We start from the raw sequence: 21,400 nt of genomic DNA on the forward strand, positions 1-21,400 counted from the left end.
ACATGTTAAGCTCTAGCATGCTATGTCACTACTATCCACTAGGTGGAGACAAATTCTCACTCCGCTTAAGAAGGTGCTGGTCAACAGCGAGTAAGAGGTTTTGCTTCGCTGTACCGGAAGTGATCATACAAAAAAAGTTAACTTCTTCCTGCTGTTAGTTTTGTTTCATCAGCCACGTTCATTGAACAGCACATTTCACTCACTGGAGTATCTGTCCCCCCAGTGCTTCGAAATGATGGGAGACTGTGTGACCGAGTACTCAGAGCGGCTTAAGAAGCAGGTGAGGCACCGTGAGAAGACGGAAGTAGCCATATTTAAAGCCGAACCGGAGTGTCTAAAACGTGTTGGCAAATGACAGCCCTACGAGTAGTTCCGTGTAGATTGAACAGAAACAAGAATACTTCTTTGTGAAATGTTTGAATGTGAGTTTATTTGACTCTCCTTAACACGTATAGAACTGACTTTTATCACTCTTTAATTCGGCGTTATTTAAAAAAAGGAAATTCTTCGTAGTGTACCAAAAAGTATTGTGGTTTGATTCACCAATGGCTCAAGCCGCACTGTGACGGAGCCCCTTTTAAAGACTGCATTTTAGCCCATTTTCATACAATTTGTAAGCTCTTACTTGGTTATTTGCATCTAATTCCTGCGCCGAATTTTCTTTGTTATTATTTATATGTGTCTTTAATGCCACTGTGCAGAGTAGCGTGATTTTATTTACAATAGCGCATGTTTTTGAAATGGCTAATTATTTAAAAGGAGTCTTGTAGAGAGATCACAGCTATCATTGTGAGTAATCACCTTATACATTTAATTTAATATTGAATGTTAAATTTAAACAGCGTACATTTGTTTGTTCTTGTCTAAATCTGCTTCAAGATGTTAAATATGTTCGTACTGACTGTCTAGTTTGGTGACACCTAGCGGTCATATTATGCATGACTTTATGTAGACTTATGTAGAGATACTGTGAAATATTTACATTATTTTTAGGTGATTCGGCCAAAATGTCATTTTAATGACATGACTACATGTTAATGTAGTCATGTCTGTAAACATACTACTGTACCTAACATACTACAATATACATTTATGAAAGCTCTTTCTTCCCAGCTGTCTTTGGGCGAGAGGTGGGGTACACCCTGGACTGGTGGCCAGCCAATCACAGGGCACATATAGACAAACAACCATTCACACTCACATTCATACCTATGGACAATTTGGAGTCGCCAATTAACCTAGCATGTTTTTGGAATGTGGGAGGAAACCGGAGTACCCGGAGAAAACCCACGCATGCACGGGAGAGAACATGCAAACTCCACACAGAGATGGCCCAGGGTGGAATTGAACCCTGGTCTGCAGTTCAATGCAGTTTAATTTTTCTTTTCTCTGCATATAAACTACATATTTTTTATTGTTTTCCAGGAGCGAGAGATCCAGAGTCTCTCTGCAGAGATCGAGTGTCTAAAGAACCCCCAGAAACTGAATCCATCTTCACGTCTGGATGACCTGCAGGAGGAAAATGCCAGACTCCGTTATCGTCTCAACATCCTCAAAAGGGTGAGTGGGCAGCATGTGTCCTGGAAAGTAATCTTTTTTTTTAATTATTGTAACGTTTAACATGTCAAATTTAGTATTGAGTGTAATTGCACGGCTTTGTGTATCCTCAGAGTCTTCAGGAGGAGACCCCTTACGACGGGACCTCCATGCTGAACATCAACCAGCGGCTCCAGGAAATTTTTGGCACGGCCATTCGAGCTTCGTGCCCGGAACTGGACAGCCCACCGCTGGCCGTCACACCCAACCAGCAGGCCAAGTTTGGGGACTACCAGTGTAACAGCGCCATGGCCATGGCCCAGGTTGAGGATTTGAGGACTTCTGTCTAGAATTGTTGGTCTTGAAGATACAATATGTACCCGACTGTTTCAGATGCTGAAAGCAAAAGGCATGAAGGTCAACCCGAGGGAGATTGCTGAGAAGATTGTTCAGAACCTGCCGGACAACGAACTTATCCAGAAAACCGAAATCGCAGGACCAGGTACAGGCCACACTTGGACGTGATGTTTCTTACTTTCGCTTTGGGTGGATTTATGATTGACATGATTTATTGTTTTAACTGTTAACAACTACTACGACCTTGAGGCCACGGGGTGTCCAAAGTCCAGTCCACGGGCCGTTTGTGAAAAGTCTGGTACTTTGATCACCGGTGTCATCAAACCTGATGTCAAAGTGTGTATCCTGCCTCGCTTGTGCTCCTCCAGGCTTCATCAACATCCACCTGAAGAAAGCGTTTGTGTCCAAACTGTTAAGCAACCTGCTGGTCAACGGTGTGCAGCCGCCCCCACTGGCCTGCAGGAAGAGGGTACGTCCCTCCATTAAAACTTTATCCTAACCTTTTCCACCCACATCAACTCGTGTGTGTTGTTCAGGTGGTGGTGGATTTTTCATCCCCCAACATCGCCAAAGAGATGCACGTAGGACACCTGCGCTCCACCATCATCGGGGAAAGCATGTCTCGACTGTTTGAGTTCCTGGGCTACGACGTGGTCAGGTGGGGCGTCCGCTCAAGCGGTGGCCAGGAGTTTCCAGTTATAGCTCTGTTAAGGAAGACATTTTCTGGCGTTGTCTTTTCAGGTTGAACCACGTGGGGGATTGGGGAACCCAGTTTGGCATGCTCATTGCACACCTCCAGGATAAATTCCCAAACTACCTGACGGTGTCGCCGCCCATCGGGGACCTGCAGGCCTTCTACAAGGTGAGACATTGTTTTTTCATATGTTCATTTATTTTCTACCGCTTAGCTTCACGAGGGTTGCGGGGGGTGCTGGAGCCTATCCCAGCTGTCTTTAGGCGAGAGGCGGGGTACACCCTGGACTGGTCGCCAGCCAATCACATGGCACATATAGACAAACAACCATTCACACTCACTTTCATACCTATGGACAATTTGGAGTCGCTAATTAACCTAGCATGTTTTTGGAATGTGGGAGGAAACTCCACATAGAGATGTGCAAACTCCACATAGAGATGGCAGAGGGTGGAATCGAACCCTGGTCCTCCTAGCTGTGAGGTCTGCGCGCTAACCACTCGACCTCTGTGCCGCCCAAAATTACATTACACAATTATTTATTTAAATTTGTTACGTGGCTGCCAAGAGGGCGCTAACTTTCAAATGCATTCATTTTCTACCGTGGGGGGTGCTGGAGCCTATCCCAGCTGTCTTCAGGCGAGAGGCGGGGTACACCCTGGACTGGTGGCCAGCCAATCACAGGGCACATATACATTCATACCTATGGACAATTTGGAGTCGCTAATTAACCTAACATGTTTTTGGAATGTGGGCGAACATGCAAACTCCACACAGAGATGGCCAAGGGTGGAATTGAACTCGGGTCTCCTAGCTGTGAGCCCTGCATGCTAACCACTGCTCCACCGTGCAGCCGTAAAAAAAATGCTAAACAACATAGCTTTCTTTCATTTCTTTCCCTTTAGGAGTCAAAGAAGCGTTTTGATGAGGAGGAGGACTTCAAGAAGCGAGCGTATCAGTGTGTGGTCCGGCTCCAGAGCAAAGAAGCCAACTTCATCAAAGCCTGGTACCTCATCTGTGACGTCTCCAGGAAAGGTGATTTTTGTGTGAGGACGCCATAGACGGGAATGCGATGCTGATTATGTCATAACTCGTTGTGTGTGTTTAGAGTTCCAGAAGGTTTACGACTGCCTGGATGTCCACATCACGGAGAGAGGGGAGTCTTACTACCAGGACATGATGGTGAATGTGGTGAAGGAGTTTGAGGAGAAAGGTGGGTGTTTATTTTGCTCTTTCTGTAAATATGCATTGAGTGATAAGGCCACTAGGGGGCAATGTTGCCTCATTAATTTTAAACTCTCCTGCTGCTGCCCCACTGGTGTTACTCACTCAGGAATCCATGTTATCACTGTCTTCATGTGACCCCCCACTTCCTCCTTCTGGTCCTCCAAAAAGGCCTAGTCCAGATGGACGAGGGTCGCAAGATTGTCTTCGCCCCGGGTCAGTCTATCCCGCTCACTGTCGTCAAGTCGGACGGCGGGTACACCTACGACACATCGGACCTCGCCGCAATACGCCAGCGCATCTTCGACGAGAAGGCCGACATCATCATCTACGTGACGGACAGTGGGCAGGTGGCTAAATGCAAGAGGTCTACATTAGAATGTGGGGGGGGTGATTGTTGATTCTTTGCGTATGCTGTGTGTTTTTTTCAGGCCATGCACTTCCAGGTGGTGTTTGCTGCCGCCAGGATGATCGGCTGGTATGACCCCCACGTGACCCGGGTGGAGCATGCAGGCTTTGGAGTGGTGCTAGGCGAAGACAAGTAAGTTTCAGTATGCTAACAGTCAATGTGAGTATGCTAACTTACAACAACGTTAATGTGGTAGCTTTAAGAGCAACAGTACGACTCATTAAACCTGGGATCACCTAAAACTAGTACTTAGTCCTTGTGTTATTAACTTCCTGTCACTGTGAGCAGTCATTACTATGCGCTACCATTTTGGACCCTGCAGTTATTCCTCCATCAAGCATCCAGAGAGGACGAGACCGGTTCAGGCTCGGGTGGGTGGGTGGATGGGATCGCTCGGTGTTGTTTTGATGCTACGCCTCACAGAGGCTATAACTAAAGTGCTGCTAAACGGCTCCACGGTAACCCGATGGGGGGGGGGGGGCGTAAATTGGCCCCGCAAGGTCGGCCCCGCTCTCCAAACTCTTTATTAGAAATTCATCACAGCGTTTTCATAATGTCCGTACCATACGAGCCGCGACTGAAAGGACGGGAGATTATTGATTGTGGGATTTTGTTTGCGTGACATCTTAATTGAGTCGTTTGTCGTCTTGAAGGTTATTGGAAGTGATGTCTCTTTTGGGGGCGACCTGTTAGCGCCTGTCTTGCCTTCTTTAAACGCACTCATTCACTCGCTCAGGAAGAAGTTTAAGACCCGTTCTGGGGACACGGTGAGGCTAATGGACCTGCTGGAGGAGGGACTGAGGAGATCTATGGACAAACTTAAAGAGAAGGAGCGAGACAAGGTAAGGGATTCTAACTTTGGTGGGACACTGGAGATCAACACTAAGTCAGCGGGGAAAAAAGAGCTTATTTTTCCAGCAGAACGTGAATAGAATTAGGTTACTTTTCGAATGAGTGAGCTGTGGTTGAGGCGGCGTGGCGGTTGAGTGGTTAGTTCGCAGACCTCACAGCTAGGAGACTAGGGTTCAATTCCCACCCTCGAGTTTGCATGTTCTCCCCGTGCATGCGTGGGTTTTCTCCGGGTACTCCGGTTTCCTCCCCCATTCCAAAAACATGCTAGCTTAATTGCATCAAATTGTATGAATGTGAGTGTGAATGGTTGTTTGTCTATATGTGCCCTGTGATTGGCTGGCCACCAGTCCAGGGTGTACCCCGCCTCTCGCCCGAAGACAGCTGGGATAGGCTCCAGCACCCCCCGCGACCCTTGTGAGAAAAAGGGGGAGAAAATGAATGAATGAATGAATGAACTGTGGTTGATTTGAATAGAAACTGCCGTGGTGTCCTTGGGCAAGACACGTCACCCACCTTGCCTCCAGTGCCGCCCATACTGGTGTGCGAATGGGAATGGATGTTTGCAGGTGGTCGGAGAGGTTTCCGTCTCGACTACCCCAGGGCACCTGTGGATACAGATATAGTTCACCACCACTTTCATTGTGAATCGTTTGGGTGTCTTGAAAAGCTCTATAAAATCAAATCCTTTATTATTATTATTATTATTATTGGTTTAAATGAGGCAGTGGAATTGTTTGGTGAGATATTGCACATCAGTCGGGTTCCTGCTCTGACCTCCTCTCTGGTCCCCGAGGCGCTGCTTGTTCCGTCAGTGCGCTCCAGCTGTTGTGTAGCCGCCAAAACAAAGGGAACTCGACCGTTTGAGAGCATGTCTGGAACGCACCGTGACTTCCAGTTGAACCGTTAACAAGCTGAACGCTGAGAAAAGTTGTGCTAGGGTAACGGCGGTGCCAAAAGCGTGGCCCGTCTGGGTCGGTGCCCGCTCCTACCATCTGCTTCCTCGCCACCCCATCGCTTCATTAAAACAAGCCCGGGCATCTGTGAACTTGCCAGACGTTTGTTGGAGTATGTCCTGTTTTTTTGGGGGCTTCTTAGGTTCTGACCCCGGAGGAGCTGACGAAAGCTCAGAGGTCGGTTGCATTCGGGTGCATCAAGTACGCCGACCTCTGCCACAACCGCATCAACGACTACATCTTCTCCTTTGACAAGATGCTGGATGACCGCGGCAACACGGCGGCGTACCTCCTCTACGCCTTCACTCGCATCAGGTGAGCCCTGACCTCCGTTTGGTTTGCCGGGTGTGACATCTGTACCGTTGGCGTTCTTCCGCAGGTCCATCGCTCGCTTAGCCAACATCGATGAGGCCACGCTGAGGAAAGCGGCGCAGACCACCGAGGTCCTTCTGGACCACGAGAAGGAGTGGAAGCTGGGCAAGTGCATCCTTCGCTTTCCGGAGATCCTGCAGAAGATCCTGGACGACTTGTTGCTACACACGCTCTGCGACTACCTGTATGAGCTGGCCACCACCTTCACCGAGTTCTACGACAGCTGCTACTGCGTGGAGAAGGACCGGCAGACAGGTACAAGGATCAGAGCGAGAACCTCAGAGAAAACGGAAGCATTGGCAAGACACACTAGCTCCACACTAGCATTTCATCGCTGTTACGTACTGGAGTGTTAGCACTTCATGCTTAGAGCTGTTTAATTATGCTAATTCTCTATTAGCGCTGCAAGTACTAGTTTGATCTCCCCTGGTGTGTTTTCCTCCTTTTCCAAATGATAGCTAATGCTACTGAACTCCGATTGGATTATATTCCCGCTTACGTGAAAGTTTGTTCTCAGGTGAGGTGGTGAAGGTCAACATGTGGAGGATGCTGCTCTGCGATGCGACGGCGACCGTCATGGCCAAAGGTTTTGACATCCTGGGCATCAACCCCGTCCAGAGGATGTGAGGTCACGGCGAGCCCCCGCTACACATGGGATTTTGAACTTTTTTAATTAAAAAGCTACAATGAAACAAGCCCCACCTCTTTTTGAAGACTGTTTCCCCTCCCCTCAGTTTGCCTATTTAACTATTTCATCAGTCAGCATCAGGTTCCAAACCACTACCCACCTGTCCTCACATGGGACTCCTCAAGGCTGTCTTTACCCAGAAGGTGGCTTTGCGCCCACGTCATCCATCATGGAGAGCATGATGTAGATCTCTTCTCTTCAGTTTTACACGGCGAGTGTTTCTTCTTTGCTGTATTTTGTGTTGGGCACCTGAGCTACCTGGTCTTCGGCAGCCAAATCTAGTTTTTGAGACGGTATGTTAACATAAAAATATTAGCATAAATAGCTAAAGTCTAAAAGTTACGTTGTTAATGAATATCCAGGCCAAGCAAACACATGCTAGCATAAATAGCTGGATACCTACCTGTACTGACCATTAGCATCCTAACATGCTAATTTAGCACACATAACTGGATTATAAACATACCGCAGAAACAGAAAAGGCATGCTGTAACATTCAAATACTAGATATGTTAAAAGTAAAGTTAATGGAAACAACATGCTAATTGTTCATGTTAATTGACGTATCGTCGAGTTTCTCTTGAAATATTAACACACATTAGCATTAGCGTTAGCATACGCAGCTGGAATAACATGTACATGAAGTTATTAATAGACAACAACGACAACAAAAACAAAGATAAATCTGGTCTTACATGTCAGCATAGGCGGGTAATTAGCGGTAGTTGGCATAGTGGCAGGAATATGACATAGACCGTCCGTCAAACAACTAAAAATGCACGCACTAGTTTTCTCAAGATTAATGCATTCGGCCTTTGGTGAAAGTGGGTTATGACACATTTTTGGCCAGGCCCAAGGGAGCGGTCTAAAATGTCACTTCAAGTTGTTTTAGCGCCATACGGAAGTAATGAACACGTAGCGAGATTTATTAAAAAGGTGCCTGTAGGCCTCGTCTATGCTCCTGTTATTTGTCATTTGCATAAATGACTCCTTCCTTTAAAATCCCGGTTAGACGGGGCTGTGCCGTTCTCGCCGCACTGAAAGTGTTTTTTACTCCCTGCGCTGTTGAGTTTTTAATCTCTTGTCGAGATTAAATCGCTTGATCTCAGATCAATGGCGAAGATATGGAAATATATGCAAATTAGACACGAACGAGCGTCTAAAGAGTGAAAAAAGATGCACGTTGCTTCTTGTCAATGCAAGGTTTATCAATCTGCAGCGCCAGTCACAGAAGACAGGACGCAGATTACCAGAGAAAAAAACTCTTTAATCAAGTACACTTTGTTGAAAGCATTGATTTAAATATCTGATATTTGTAGTTGAATTAAATAGAGTGGAATAATTATGACAATTCCGATGCACCTTTTGTATCAACCGCTATGAGATGCGTCCAAAATTGTCTTTGGCGCCACCCTGTGGAGAGGTAGATGTAGCTACGGCGCCTTCTTCCGCCTGGGGGTTTCTCAGATCAGCAAAAAATAAATACAAAATCCAGACTTCCTTCTTTTTGTCCTTACTTCCTGCATTTGTGTGCGTCCGTGGGCCATCCTTATTCATGAAATTGAGCACGTCTCATCGGGGAGATGCTCACCATCTTTCAAGGCCTCCGATGGGAAAAACTCGAAGAGGCAATTGATGTCGGGAAATATCCCGGCTGTGTGTTTTCGGGGGATACCTTGTTGATGCATTAAAACCAAAAAAAAAAAAAAACCCTCCAATCACATGGCGGTCTCTTGGTGCTCGGCTCTGAAGGAGTCTTTGATCGCCAACAGACCCACAGCTAGACGATGTCCGCTGACTTTGTGGTGCCACACTTGTGAGTGCCCCCTAGGGGATGAAAAAACAAAAGAATACTTAGACTTATTTCCTCAAATAATGCCTTACATTGTGTTGAGACCTCTGCTCGGTGCATGTGCCCGAATACAGTGCACCTTGCTGGGCCACAGCGGGTGGCTTCCTCTGCCAGGTTCTCTGGTTCTCCTGATAGTCGTGATGTTTGATTAGGACTAATCTAAAGGTACAGTTGGTCAAATCCAAATTTGTTAACCTCCGTCTAAAATTGAACAAACCGATATAAATAAGCTATTGATTATCGGTACTGTATTGGAGTGACATACATTACACGATGTAAACAAGGCTTTAGTTTCCTGGAGATTGGTTGACATTTTTTTCCTCTGGAGGAAATCGGATCATCTCCACTAGCTCGTGGAGTGAAAATGTTCTGCTGACCTTAAAGCACCAGAGTTGACGCCTTACCCCGAATCACACCACATAGTTAAGAAAGACTGTCATCATGGCAAAGAGGATGGCAGACTCATCAAGGGGTGGGAAGGAGGAAAGTGAGAAGGAAGCGTCTCCTCCCTTGGGGGAGTTTTCCGCTCTCTTCCTTACAGCATCTCTCCGGCGGAACAGGACTTTGATTTTATCTCTGAAAGCTTCTCACGCCGGTCGGAGCTGCGACACGAGTGAAATGTGAACACGTGTACGCTCGCCGTGTCACTTGAAACGCTGTTGTTGTTGTCACTCGCTATTGCTTGCTATTCCAATAGAAATGATGAGAGGTAGGATGTGTGCTAACGTTACACACGTTTAAAATCGTATGCAATGTAAGGGCATTTAGAATAACAATACTATCTGCCTCAATGGCTGGACGGGACGAAAAAAAAAAAAATCGTATGCAATATCCCTGTGATCGCTTATTCAAATAAACTGATACAAAGTCATCTTCCAATATGGCTGCTCTGTACCAATAACAATTCTCATATTCCATTTTAGACCATAATGCTGTTATAATCGCCAGTCTATTTCCTTGTGTTTACACTTCAGCCCCTGAGGAACGGAGAGAAACCGAATCCCGGGACTGCTAAATCGGATCAATGCTAGCCCAACAAAGAAACAAACTCTGGATACTTTCCAATGTACTGTACAATGTACGTACTTTGCGTCAGTTCGACACAAGTGCGTCAGCCGAGTCCTCCTAACTCCGATGGATTGCAGCAGGTAGAGACAGGAGTGTGTGTGGACTCTGACCCCCTCCATTGGCACCTCGGGGTGGTCAATAGACACGGAGGATATATGAAGTGGGCCGCAGGAAGGGTCTGTCTGCCAGGTCCTAAAAAAAAAGAATAGCGGTGAGTTATGTTTTGTATATTTTTCAACCGTAATGATCCTCTATTTAAATCATTGTATTTTAAGATCTCACGCTGAGGTAACTCAAAGTTCACGTGCTGGACAAAAAAAAAAAAAAAAAACCCTGCATGAGGCAATGGGCTACAAATGCAAAACACACATGCTGTCAAGTCTCATCTGACTTGAGGCTGGGATTAAATATTCATCAGCCTCGTTACAACACACACACACACACACACACACACACACCAAAAAAACATCCAAGTCTTGAAATCAAACTGTCACTTTTCTGAGTATTCTTTCTTCTCTTACCTGAGCAGGAGGTACTCCCGGGACGAGCAGGATCCCAGACCGTGACCCTGTCCCTGGAGGAAGTAGCGATAGACCTCAGCATCTTTATCCAAGGTGTGTATTACGGCGGGCTGGTGCAAGGCTCCCTCCCATTGCTCGTGTTCCCGAAGCAGACGGTGAAACAAATCCTCCTGGTGGGCTTCCACTTCCACCGAGCCACGCCACATCCACAGGGGGCAACCATCATCCATCTGCAGATAAAACACATATTATTAACATAATCCCAATTGATGATTTTGACTGATTTTTCAAGGCACACTGAGTATTATGACACAGACACTCGACACTTGCCATGTTTACATGAGGAGTTTTTCTCTTTCCGAATGACTTTTCCGGAAACAATGGTATCCATGGAAAGGAATATTCCAATCTCTTGTCTACATGCGTCGCTATAATCAACCCGACTAGTCAATGGGGCATGCCCAGTAAAGCGTAAACACCAACATCACGTGATATCAACTTCCCCGAGTTGTTCTTTGTTATTCCACTTGTTGGAATAATTCCGTATTGCCAGTTTTTCATTTGTCCAGTCTTGAAATTTATTCATTCATTCATTCATTTTGTACCACTTTTTCCTCACGAGGGTTGCAGAGGGTGCTGGAGCCTATCCCAGCTGTCTTCGGGCGAGAGGCGGGGTACACCCTGGACTGGTCGCCAGCCAATCACAAGGCACATATAGACGAACAAACATTCACACCCAGAGTCTGACATAACATAGTGAAAAAAGTTTCTCCTCCCATATTGTGTGGAAGTGGTAGATTTCTTTTCTTTTTCCAACTCAGCAGGACTCTAAAAACTGTTTTTAGGTGACAAAAGGGGTTTTTAGAGAGGCGGGGTACACCTTGGACTGGTCGCCAGCCAGCCAATCACAGGGCACATATAGACAACCAACCATTCACACTCACATTCATACCTACCTAATTAACCTAGCATGTTTTTGGAATGTGGGAGGAAACCGGAGTACACGGAGAAAACCCACGCATGCACGGGGAGAACATGCAAACTCCACACAGAGATGGCAGAGGGTGGAATTGAACCCTGGTCATCCTAGCTGTGAGGTCTGTGCGCTAACCACTAGACCACCGTGCCGGCCACTCTCTTCTTTCATCAGGGAAAAAAAAGTTGGTTTCTACCTTTTTCCGTTCTGTAGTAATCATCAGTAGAACGTAGTTAAGTTTGACTAAATATTAGGAAAATTGGAGAGAAAAGTCGATATTATTCACCTTCTTGGCAGCCAGCGTCACATCCTCCGGAGCTGTTTGGTTCTCCCAGCCTCGGCTCTTCTCCCTGGTTTCTTTCAGAAGGATCTGAGTGCTCATCTGCAGCTTCTGCCTCCTCTCCTCCAGCTCGTCGTCACATCTACTAGAACCGGGCGACTCTGATCCCGCCACCTCCTTCAGAAGATCATCGGTCTGGCCTGCAGAGCTCAAGTCCTGAGACGGCCAGAACTCTGGAATCTATTTGGTGTGAATTTTTCAGCAATGTTCTTACAGGGGTCCAATTCTGGAAAACATGAGTAGGCATTACCTGAAAAAGTCTCTGGGCTTCTGTGATCATGTTGGCGAGGCCCTGGGTGGCAGCCAAGTTCTCACTTAGATCACGCTGGTCCGGGCGGCCTAGGCTGTGCTTCCTGTGACTCGTTCTGCATCAAAATCAATAATTATGAATAAAAAAAGTATATCAACTGACATATTCACGTTTTCCGACAGCCTCCGCTCACCTTGCCGCACCGGTGTCTCTCTTCAGGGCGTTGAGGTGGAATAGCGACGGCGCCAGGCACACGGCGATGTTTGTGGGGGTCATCTGGTTCTCCTCCACGCAGGCCACCACGTCTCGCAGGAAGAAGAGCATCGTTCGTAGCGCCTCCCGATTCTCATCGGGCAGCAGCAAGATAGCCGCCTGGGACGCGACAAGCTGTTGATCCTTGGGGAAATCTGCAGGTACAAGCAGGAGCAAAGTATTATTGAAGTACTTCAATAAATGTTTTACTGCTGAGTAGAAGGCTCATATACTTTTCCAGGGTTAAATTCAAGCACATCTGAAGCACAAACTGCTTATGTAAAACATATGAACACTAACTTTATTCGCTAATTTGCAATATGCGGTAGTTCACTGACCTGCACGTTCACAGTTTTTTATTCCAAAAAAAAAAAAAAAAATACATTATTTACATCATCATTTACATTATCATCCATTCATTCATTTTCTGCCGCTTTTTTCCTTTTTACGAGGGTCACTGGAGCCTATCTCAGCTGTCTTGGGGTGAGAGGCGGGGTACACCCTGGACTGGTGGCCAGCCAATCACAGGGCACATATAGACAAACAACCATTCACACTCACATTCATACCTATGGACAATTTGGAGTCGCTAATTAACCTAGCATGTTTTTGGAATGTGGGAGTACCCGGAGAAAACCCACACATGCACGGGGAGAACATGCAAACTCCACACAGAGATGGCCGAGGGTGGAATTGAACCCTGGTCTCCTAGCTGTGAAGTCTGCGTGCTAACCACTTATTCACCGTGCCGTCTTTGCATTATCATAACATGTAAAAATAACGACAGCATACATGTTTCACAACGCCCACCATTCTTACATGCTTATGTTTTCATGAGAATATTTTTCCCTCCAGCACTGAGATTTTGCATTTTTTCAACGGTCCTTGAATGCACCATAATTGTATCACATAATACTTTTTTCCAGACTTCCTGGTCCCCGACTGACTCTTCCAGTTTCACCATGAGGACACTAAGGCATTCCCAGGGTCTGACCCGAGGGCCTTCTCCCGTCTGGGCATGCCCAGAACACCTCACCAGGGAGGCGTCCAGGTGGCATTCGGACTAGATGCCCCAGTGAGCAGCAGTTCTCCCGGATGACTGAACTCCTCCCCCAGTCTCTTAGGGTGAGTCATTTCAGTCCCTCGTTGGTTCGTTTTCTACCGCTTTTTCCTCACGAGGGTTGCGAGGGTGCTGGAGCCTATCCTAGCTGTCTTTGGGCCACAGTCGGGGTACATCCTGGACTGGTGGCCAGCCAATCACAGGGCACATATAGACAAACAACCATTCACACTCACATTCATACCTATGGACAATTTGGAGTCGCTAATTAACCTAGCATGTTTTTGGAATGTGGGAGGAAACCGGAGTACCCGGAGAAAACCCACGCATGCACGGGGAGAACATGCAAACTCCAAACAGAGATTCCCGAAGGTGGAATTGAACTCAGGTCTTCTAGCTATGAGGTCTGCGTGCTAACCACTCGACCACCGTGCAGCCTCAGCCACTTGTATCATGTGATTTAGTTCTTTCAGTCACGACCAGAGGTGCAAAATGTATGAAAATATTTTCCTTTAATATTCCGATTTGATTACACTCACATTGGTAAATATGGAGGAAGGACTCGCACAGCCTGAAGGTGAAGATGGGCTCAGGCAGGTCTCTGAAGTACTGCTTCACCATGTCGGCCACGTCGAAAGCTGACTGTCCGTCATAGGAAACGCCATCCGGGTTGGACTCCAGCATCTCGCGGAGGTGCTGGATCCGAGACTTCAACCCTGACTTCCGGAAAAGACCCACCTGAAATCAAACTTCGAGTTAATTTGGTTTCTGTTTGGTATAACTTGACATTTTTCATGAAGGTCACCTGATCCAAACACTGTGTTCTCAGGTAAACAAGCGCCCTGAGAATACTGGGAGGGAGGGGCTCTCCTGTCTGCTGTGCATTGACAAGCAAAGGAACACCAAAAACCCGCCGCCCTTTCGCCTGCGCCTCCTTAGTCTTCCTTGGTGATTTGGGAACAGTCCTGTAGACCACACAGATGTTCATGAGATCCTATTTTTTAGGAGGCCATCAAACAGCTTGGACCGGCGCAGCGGAAACTACTCAACATGGCTGCATCTGTCTTCTTTGAAGAAGGAGCCAAATCAACGTTTTTTTTTTTTTGTCTCCAGTGTGTGCCGCCTGGAAAAACATGCATGGCACCAGGAAATGATGGAAAGGCATCAAAGAAAAGACTTTGGGACATTTCTGTATTTTTTTTTTTTTTTTTTTTTTTGGTAATCACTAATGAATCTCTTGCTAGGCGAGTCATCCTGTTTCACGGGAGCTTTCCAGCTCTCTCACCCGCCTTTTCCATGAATCCTCTCGGATGTAAAGAGGCAAAATCAGCTGTATTCCTAATGATTTCCTTTTTAGCATTTTTGGCGTCAATGAAGGGAGCAGTTATTTTCTCAACAACAGACCACATGGTTTGTAGAAAACTTCCTAAAGTGCACTTTTAGGTCACCAAGCGCATTCAATCACTCGCTAGTCGAACTGGATCAAAAGTAGCGTGGAAAAAAAAAAGACACGGAAGTCAAAGTCATGACTCAAAATAAGGATTAAAAGAAAACATTTTCTGCCAAGAAAACTTTGCCTGGCACCGCGTTGAGCGTTGGGGAGTTCAAGAGGGCTAATTTTACAACTTTTATTTACTATTCTACGTCTCCGGGGGAAAGCTTTTCCCAAAGTTAAGAAACATGCTGCTACTTACAGTAATTTTACTGCAGGGGCCAGGTCGCACCTGATCCATGAATAATTGATAAATATTGAAAATAGGGGTAATGGTTTAATTTCATTTGAACATGCATCAGATTACAATTGAATGCATCACATAATCAGTTCACAGTTCCACATGTCCAAAAGGAGTAGGAAGAAGCAAAGCTTATTAAATCCTACCCCTCCATCTGGTACTTTTACAATCAGTAACTGTTGTATTTGTTCACTTCCTGCTTTCCTAATATAGTTTTTTTGTTATTTTTATTTATTTATTTATTTTAATAATTGTTATTTTATTTTTAATTTTTTAAATTTTTTTAATTTTTAATTTTGTCACATACTCAAGCACAAGGTGTTATGACCATCCAATGACATAATGGGTACCATAGTAAGTGTCAATATAGTGATATATATATATATAGCACATCATGACTGGTTCAAGACTCTTCATCCTTGTATTTAGCAAACATCAACTGCTTGTATTGTTTCTTGAATTGGCTCATCGTTGTGCATTGTTTGATTTCCTTACTCAATCCATTCCATAGTTTGATTCCACATATTGAAATGCTATGGCTTTTTAACGTAGTCCTAGCCTATAAGTGTTTCAAATGTAGTTCTTCCCTGAGATCATATTTCTCCTCTCTTGTAGAGAAGTATTGAATGACATTTTTAGGTAATTGGGTATTTTTAGCCTTATGCTAAAAATATGTTAGGGGTGCCTAACATATTTATCTTTTGCCCAGTTTAACCTCTTCTTTATTTTCAAGCTGACTTCCTCGTCTTACCAATTCCAGCCTTGCTTGCTGGATGGGGAGTATTTGTCCATCAGGGCGGTGAGTTTGAGCAAGGCGAGCTTCTGCAGCAGAAGAAACTGGGAGACGGACTGGTTCTCCACGCCTGGACTGGTTGGCAGGGCGGGCAGGCTTTGCTCACTGGACCAGTGCAGCTGCTGGCTAACTCTGCTAGAGAAGTCATCAAGAAAAGCAAGCGATTGTTTACGGTATGTGCCTCGGTAGGTGATGCTGTTTTGGGTAGAAAGTCATTCTTTCATTTTCTACCGTTTATCCTCATGAAGGTCATGGGGGTGCTGGAGCCTATCCCAGCTGACTTTGAGCGAGAGGCGGGGTACACCCTGGACTGGTGGCCAGCCAATCACAGGGCACATATAGACAAACAACCATTCACACTCACATTCATACCTATGGACAATTTGGAGTCGCTAATTAACCTAGCATGTTTTTGGAGTACCCGGAGAAAACCCACGCCTGCACGGGGAGAACATGCAAACTCCACACAGAGATGGCCGAGGCTGGGATTGAACTCGGGTCTCCTAGCTGCGAGGTCTGCGCGCTAACCACTCATCCACCATGCAGCCTTGGGTAGAAAGTGTAATAGGAAATAGCATTCATGACCTGAGGAACATTTAGAGTTTTCTCACCTGCTTTTGTCTTGCGGTGATGTGGTCTTTGACTCGTCTCTGATCTTCTCAGAGCTCTCCTCCTCGTCCTCCGAATGCTGCACCTCCAGATGGATGCGAGTCGGTGAGGAGGCTGAAGAGCAATGTGCCAGTGAATCGTGGGAGCAGGAGGAAGTAGAAGAAGAAGAAGAAGAAGAGGAGGCGGAAGTGGAATCTTGCTGAGAGTCATCTTCAGATAGATTTTCAGTCCAGGTGGAGACAAGTTGTTGGAGGTCGTTGATCCTTTCTAAAACCGTGTCCAGAGCGGAGAATACATCCTCGCCTACTAACAGTCGAGTTACCTACGAGAGCCAAACAACGGGGGTGAGTTATTTGGTTCTTACGGCAACCCAACCGGCAACCGGTCTACCCACCTCGGATTCATCCCCCGTTCGCTCTGCATCGCTAACACTTCCACCGCTGCCACCTTCACTTTCAGACAGTCGGTGGTCATCAGGAACGTTATCGTAGATGCTCAGTCGTATGCCGGCGTCGCAGGGAGAGGGCGAGGAGGTGGCGGGCGACGCCATGCCCCGACGGAAACCGCGGCGGCACTGGTAACCGTGGAAACTGCCAGTCCTCCAGTTGATGGAGGTTTCATCGATGACAGGGGACAGGAGGTTGTGTTTGTGTGCAAGAGAAGTAGGGAAAGTTCCCGGTTTGTGTCCATGGGGGATGTGGAAGAGCAGGCTCTCATGGCTGATGATGTTGTTGTTGATCTGGTCCTTGTAGTCCTGAGAGAAAGCCAATTGATGGCAGACGATTGGACACAGGAGGGGAAATAACATGAAATGACAGAGGACTGAGAAGTGATCCTTGATGGACACCACGCATAATAAGCATTCATTCATTCATTCATTTTCTACCGCTTTTTTCTCACGAGGGTCTCGGGGGTTGCTGGAGCCTATCCCAGCTGTCTGGGATAGGACTGGTCGCCAGCCAATCACAGGGCACATATAGACAAACAACCATTCACACTCACATTCATACCTATGGAGTAAAAATTGGAGTCAACAAATGTCAACCCGTCGAAAATCTCAAGAGGTCTGACACACTGTGTCATCTTTCAAAGAACACATTGCTAACAGCACTAAATTCATCACACAGCAACTTAACACTCAAATGATTAATTAATTAATTCATTTTTTACCGCTTATCCTCACAAGGGTCACGGAGTCGCCAATTAACCTAGCATGTTTTTGGAATGTGGGAGGAAACCGGAGTACCCGGAGAAAACCCACCGGGTTTGCACGGGGAGAACATGTAAACTCCACACAGAGATGCCCGAGGGTGGAATTGAACCCTGGTCTCCTAGCTGTGAGGTCTGCGCACTAACCACTCGTCCGCCGTGCCGTCTGCATAATAAGCAATGGACAGTAAATCCATCATGGCCAAGTCTACGGACCTTGTTTTCCGTGTTCCTGTTCTGGTTGTTGTTGTGTGTCATTCCATTGCCGTTTTCGGAACCGTTGTTACAGCGTTTGCAGTTACTCCGGACACGCGTGACGGGGCTTGGCGTACTGACAACGCTGCTGCTCTCAGAATGGCTGTTACTGCTGCTGCTGCTCATCGGGTGTGGCGACGACGGTGATGAAGATGCATGGCTAGGAAATGACATCAAAAGAACGTATATTGTAACGGAACATGGTTGTTTAACCCCTAAGGGTCGTGGTATTTCCCAACAAATGTCAGGATTGGTGGCGGAAATGGAAGATAAACAAACCCTCACCTTGATGGACCCCTTTCATTCCTCCCGTCACTTTCAGTTTCTCGGACAACCCGCTGAGCTAAACTCCCGTGGTTCCTGGGAAGGGAGAGGAGACCCGTTGTCCCTCTCAGCCGCAGTTTCTCCATTTTCCTTAGCAGACTGGTGCCTTTTTTCCGAGGTGGTTTCTCTGCGATGCAGGCCTCAGCTTCCAGACTCATGGATGACCCTCCGCCACTTCCACCTCCGGGTGAAGGCGGTCCACTGAATGAGATATCCAGAGATGGAGCCTTGTTTGAAGAGGAGCAACGTGATGAGCTTCTGCTGGTCCCCTGATCGTCTGCGATGCTTCGGTTAACAGCATCTTCTCCGTGATTCTTATGGCGCCTGTTTTGGCTTTCGCTCTCGGTGCTGCTGGAACTGTGTATGGAGCAGACATCATGGTGGTCTCTGGCATCACACAGAGATATGTCCTGAGTAGTGCTGGAGCTGTCAGACAAGCGGAGGAAGTCCATAGGAGAATCTATGCGTCGCCATTCTCGCATCTGTCTGTCGTAGGTCCAACTCGGGCTGATGGCGCAGAAATCTTCATCAATAAAGTCTTCATCTACCTGGAAGAGGAACCGGTAATATTTACACATTACAGTCAATAAACAACACTTTTTTTTTTCCGAGCACGAGCACCCTGCTGTGTTAACACTCACTTGATGTTTTGGTTTAGGCAAATCCAGCCTCATTTCCACACTTTTATTCAAAGTGATTAATCGCCTGTGAAGAAAGAGAAACCATATACATTGAAAAGGCGCTCTGGTTTAATGACTTGTTATGATGGCATGGTAGTAACTTTTCGTCGAAAACTGAAAACTGCTGCCACATCCTGTCAGAAGAGAACTTTGCAGACAGAGAGCTAAAGCCGGAGAAAAAAAAAAAAAAAGCTAGAGCAGCTTGCAAAGTGTTTCAAGTAGCATTAGAGCGCTTCTGCATGGTGTGTAATTATCGACTACAGCCAGCAGAGTAAACACTCGTGTGTGTGTGTGTGTGTGTGTGGGCATTGTGTCTCGACAGACAACAGCAAAACTCCCAACTGTAATCACCCAACTAGCCATGAGTGTGATACCTGCAGAGGGAATCCAGAGCATCCTTATCCAGGAACCGGTGATCCCTCTTGGCCAATTCGGTATCTATCGGGAACCTGCAGTCTGATGCATAAATGAGACGAATGCGGATTAAAGACTTAGGTTTGGATTGTTTTCTGTTGTGGCGCAAGCGTCCTTATTTACCTTTGAATAACTGCGCATACTGAGGGAAGCCGGCTGCTCGCAGCCAATCGCAGGCCTCCTTGGCTTCAATCTCTGCAAGAGCAGGAAAAACAACGTTTGACTTGCATTGCAAATACTTCATGCTCCGGCTGCTTTAATAGTACAAATATTTGCACTTAATCAGCCGTCTCTTTATGAGCTTTAATTCAATTTGCATTTGAGAAGACTAAGGGGGGGGGGGGGCACACAGGGAAGTAATTATCTGTGACAATTTTAATTACAGCTAACAAGCTAAGCGTAGGGGATAGCGGCTTTGGTGGGTAGGATACAGAGGGACACCTTAAGAAAAATATCAGTATTTCCTCAAATATCGGCCTCTGCTCAAATACATGCACAAAGTATCAATATTAGTAAATTGAATATTTTCATAAAGCATAACCTGTTTTAAAATAACTTTTTCAAACATTATTAGAGCCTTGTAGACATGATATAACACCTCCATAGTCACCTTTACACTATTATTCAGGCAATTGTGCAGGCTACGTGATCACTGCAGGGACAAAAGAGACGGCCACTGCATGATAGCATGCTATCGAACTGAGTGGAGAAGAAAGACAACATAAGAAGCCAAAAATGTACCACTTCCACACATAATAGGAGGATAAAATTTTTTTCACTCTAATTTATGTATTCTAAACTTAAAAAAGTGTTTCAAACATAGTGCGGAAGAAGGGCAAAGTAAGAAGCCCAAAATATGTACCACTTCCACATGAAATGGGAGGATAACTTTTTTTCACTTTATCATGTCAAACATGTCGTGGATGACTCCATTCGCATTGACTCCATTCAGTGTCAATGTAATGTGATGTAATCTCATCAGTGTCTCATGACCAGAATACTAATAGTTTTTGAGTAACAATGGCTCAAAGTCAAGCACGAAACAGCTATTATTAATTAATACATTTTTTGAAAATCCGCAATATAGCAAGGGAGCAATGTTCGAACAATGCAAGGGACGAGTGTATTATAATAATTATAATTGCAGCTCTAAAACGTGTTATTTTGAAATATCTTTATTGAAAATATATTTATTGTCATTTTTATACAATGTAAATAGTGACTTTTTCATGCTGTGACTGTTACACCTTGAAGACAGAGAAAATCAAGCCACGAAGGGAGGAGGAATACACACGTTTTTGTATTTACATTTTAATAGTTGAATAAATAGCCTTTTATGGTCGTTTGCAATATTTTAAAGTGTGGTTGATGTGCAACGTGATTTGTTGTCAATGTACCTCGTTAGTCGCAGTCTGTCAGTCATTTTATGTCTTATATTGCCATTGGGTCTCTGTGAACATGGCAGCCAATCGAAAGTGTCGGGGGGCGGAGCTAAGGGGTTAAACAGACAGACAGACCCGGAAGCACAGAGAGCAAGTAGTAACAAATAAGCTAATCATCAATGGTCGACTACCCGCGGTTCCAATATTAACTTCTTGTGAACTGCAAAAGGTGATTGTATGCTGTAACTACTTATTGTAGCAGTAGAGGATGTAAATGTAAAGCCATTTAGCAGTCACTAGTTAGCCTAGCATGCATATGTGATTAGTATCATTAATTTATGCATGTCCAGTTAAAGCTAACGCTACATCTAACATTATGTGTTTCATCTTAGCTCAGTTGCGTTTGTGTGCTTAAAGGAAATTATGCTTTCCAGATGGATGGGCCCTGCTGAGCTGTGTTTTGCCGTATTGTTGCTATGTTCCTGTGCAAGCCTGCTGAGTGATACTGCATATCCACACAAGATCCTGCTATACCTAATCATTTGTGAGTACCCAGTAGACTTATTGTGCACTTATACAAAACACCCAAACTTAGGC

General features: G+C 45.7%; 2 protein-coding genes across 5 annotated transcripts in view; one reads left to right on the forward strand and one right to left on the reverse strand.

Annotated features, from left to right (window-relative positions):
- The first annotated feature begins 163 nt into the window (after positions 1–163).
- rars1 (arginyl-tRNA synthetase 1) lies at positions 164–10,619 on the forward strand. 2 transcript variants are annotated; one of them, XR_013625197.1, is made up of 16 exons: positions 164–280; positions 1,426–1,560; positions 1,671–1,859; positions 1,930–2,038; positions 2,262–2,362; positions 2,430–2,551; positions 2,635–2,755; positions 3,493–3,622; positions 3,696–3,800; positions 3,983–4,161; positions 4,243–4,352; positions 4,957–5,062; positions 6,168–6,340; positions 6,405–6,652; positions 6,915–7,296; positions 10,535–10,619. XR_013625197.1 is itself a non-coding variant. In XM_058086770.2 (15 exons), exons 1-15 carry the CDS (start codon positions 233–235, stop codon positions 7,022–7,024), a joined length of 1,986 nt encoding a protein of 661 aa, XP_057942753.2. In that variant the 5' UTR covers positions 164–232; the 3' UTR covers positions 7,025–8,576. The 2 variants fall into 2 exon arrangements, 1 of the variants encoding a protein (XP_057942753.2); XM_058086770.2 differs by lacking the exon at positions 10,535–10,619 and having other exon boundaries at positions 6,915–8,576.
- LOC131138120 (rho GTPase-activating protein 7) overlaps positions 8,338–21,400 on the reverse strand; it is a 46,778-nt gene continuing 33,715 nt past the window's right edge. For 2 of the 3 annotated variants that reach the window (XM_058086767.2, XM_058086768.2), the window contains exons 2-17: positions 19,545–19,616; positions 19,382–19,463; positions 18,969–19,032; positions 18,289–18,875; positions 17,965–18,163; positions 16,934–17,293; positions 16,542–16,861; positions 15,889–16,065; positions 14,210–14,369; positions 13,944–14,142; positions 12,286–12,499; positions 12,093–12,207; positions 11,789–12,022; positions 10,527–10,756; positions 10,024–10,197; positions 8,338–8,912 (exon numbers count right to left, since the gene is read on the reverse strand). In XM_058086767.2, coding sequence (XP_057942750.2) covers positions 8,804–8,912; positions 10,024–10,197; positions 10,527–10,756; positions 11,789–12,022; positions 12,093–12,207; positions 12,286–12,499; positions 13,944–14,142; positions 14,210–14,369; positions 15,889–16,065; positions 16,542–16,861; positions 16,934–17,293; positions 17,965–18,163; positions 18,289–18,875; positions 18,969–19,032; positions 19,382–19,463; positions 19,545–19,616 — 3,296 coding nt within the window. In that variant the 3' untranslated portion in view covers positions 8,338–8,803. The remainder of the gene's footprint in view (positions 8,913–10,023; positions 10,198–10,526; positions 10,757–11,788; positions 12,023–12,092; positions 12,208–12,285; positions 12,500–13,943; positions 14,143–14,209; positions 14,370–15,888; positions 16,066–16,541; positions 16,862–16,933; positions 17,294–17,964; positions 18,164–18,288; positions 18,876–18,968; positions 19,033–19,381; positions 19,464–19,544; positions 19,617–21,400) is intronic. The other variant, XM_058086769.2, reaches the window with a different exon arrangement.

The sequence above is a fragment of the Doryrhamphus excisus genome, linkage group LG21 (genome assembly GCF_037039965.1).
Source record: "Doryrhamphus excisus strain RoL-2023G ecotype Guam linkage group LG21, RoL_Dexc_Guam_v1.1, whole genome shotgun sequence".
Taxonomy (NCBI): domain Eukaryota; kingdom Metazoa; phylum Chordata; class Actinopteri; order Syngnathiformes; family Syngnathidae; genus Doryrhamphus; species Doryrhamphus excisus.

Excerpts from the sequence above, each read along its gene's own strand:
- rars1 (XM_058086770.2), top strand. The coding sequence starts at position 233 with ATGATGGGAGACTGTGTGACCGAGTACTCAGAGCGGCTTAAGAAGCAG. Across the intron at positions 281-1,425 it reads CAGAGCGGCTTAAGAAGCAG|GAGCGAGAGATCCAGAGTCT; the intron begins GTGAGGCACCGT and ends ATTGTTTTCCAG. Across the intron at positions 4,353-4,956 it reads GTGGTGCTAGGCGAAGACAA|GAAGAAGTTTAAGACCCGTT; the intron begins GTAAGTTTCAGT and ends TCACTCGCTCAG.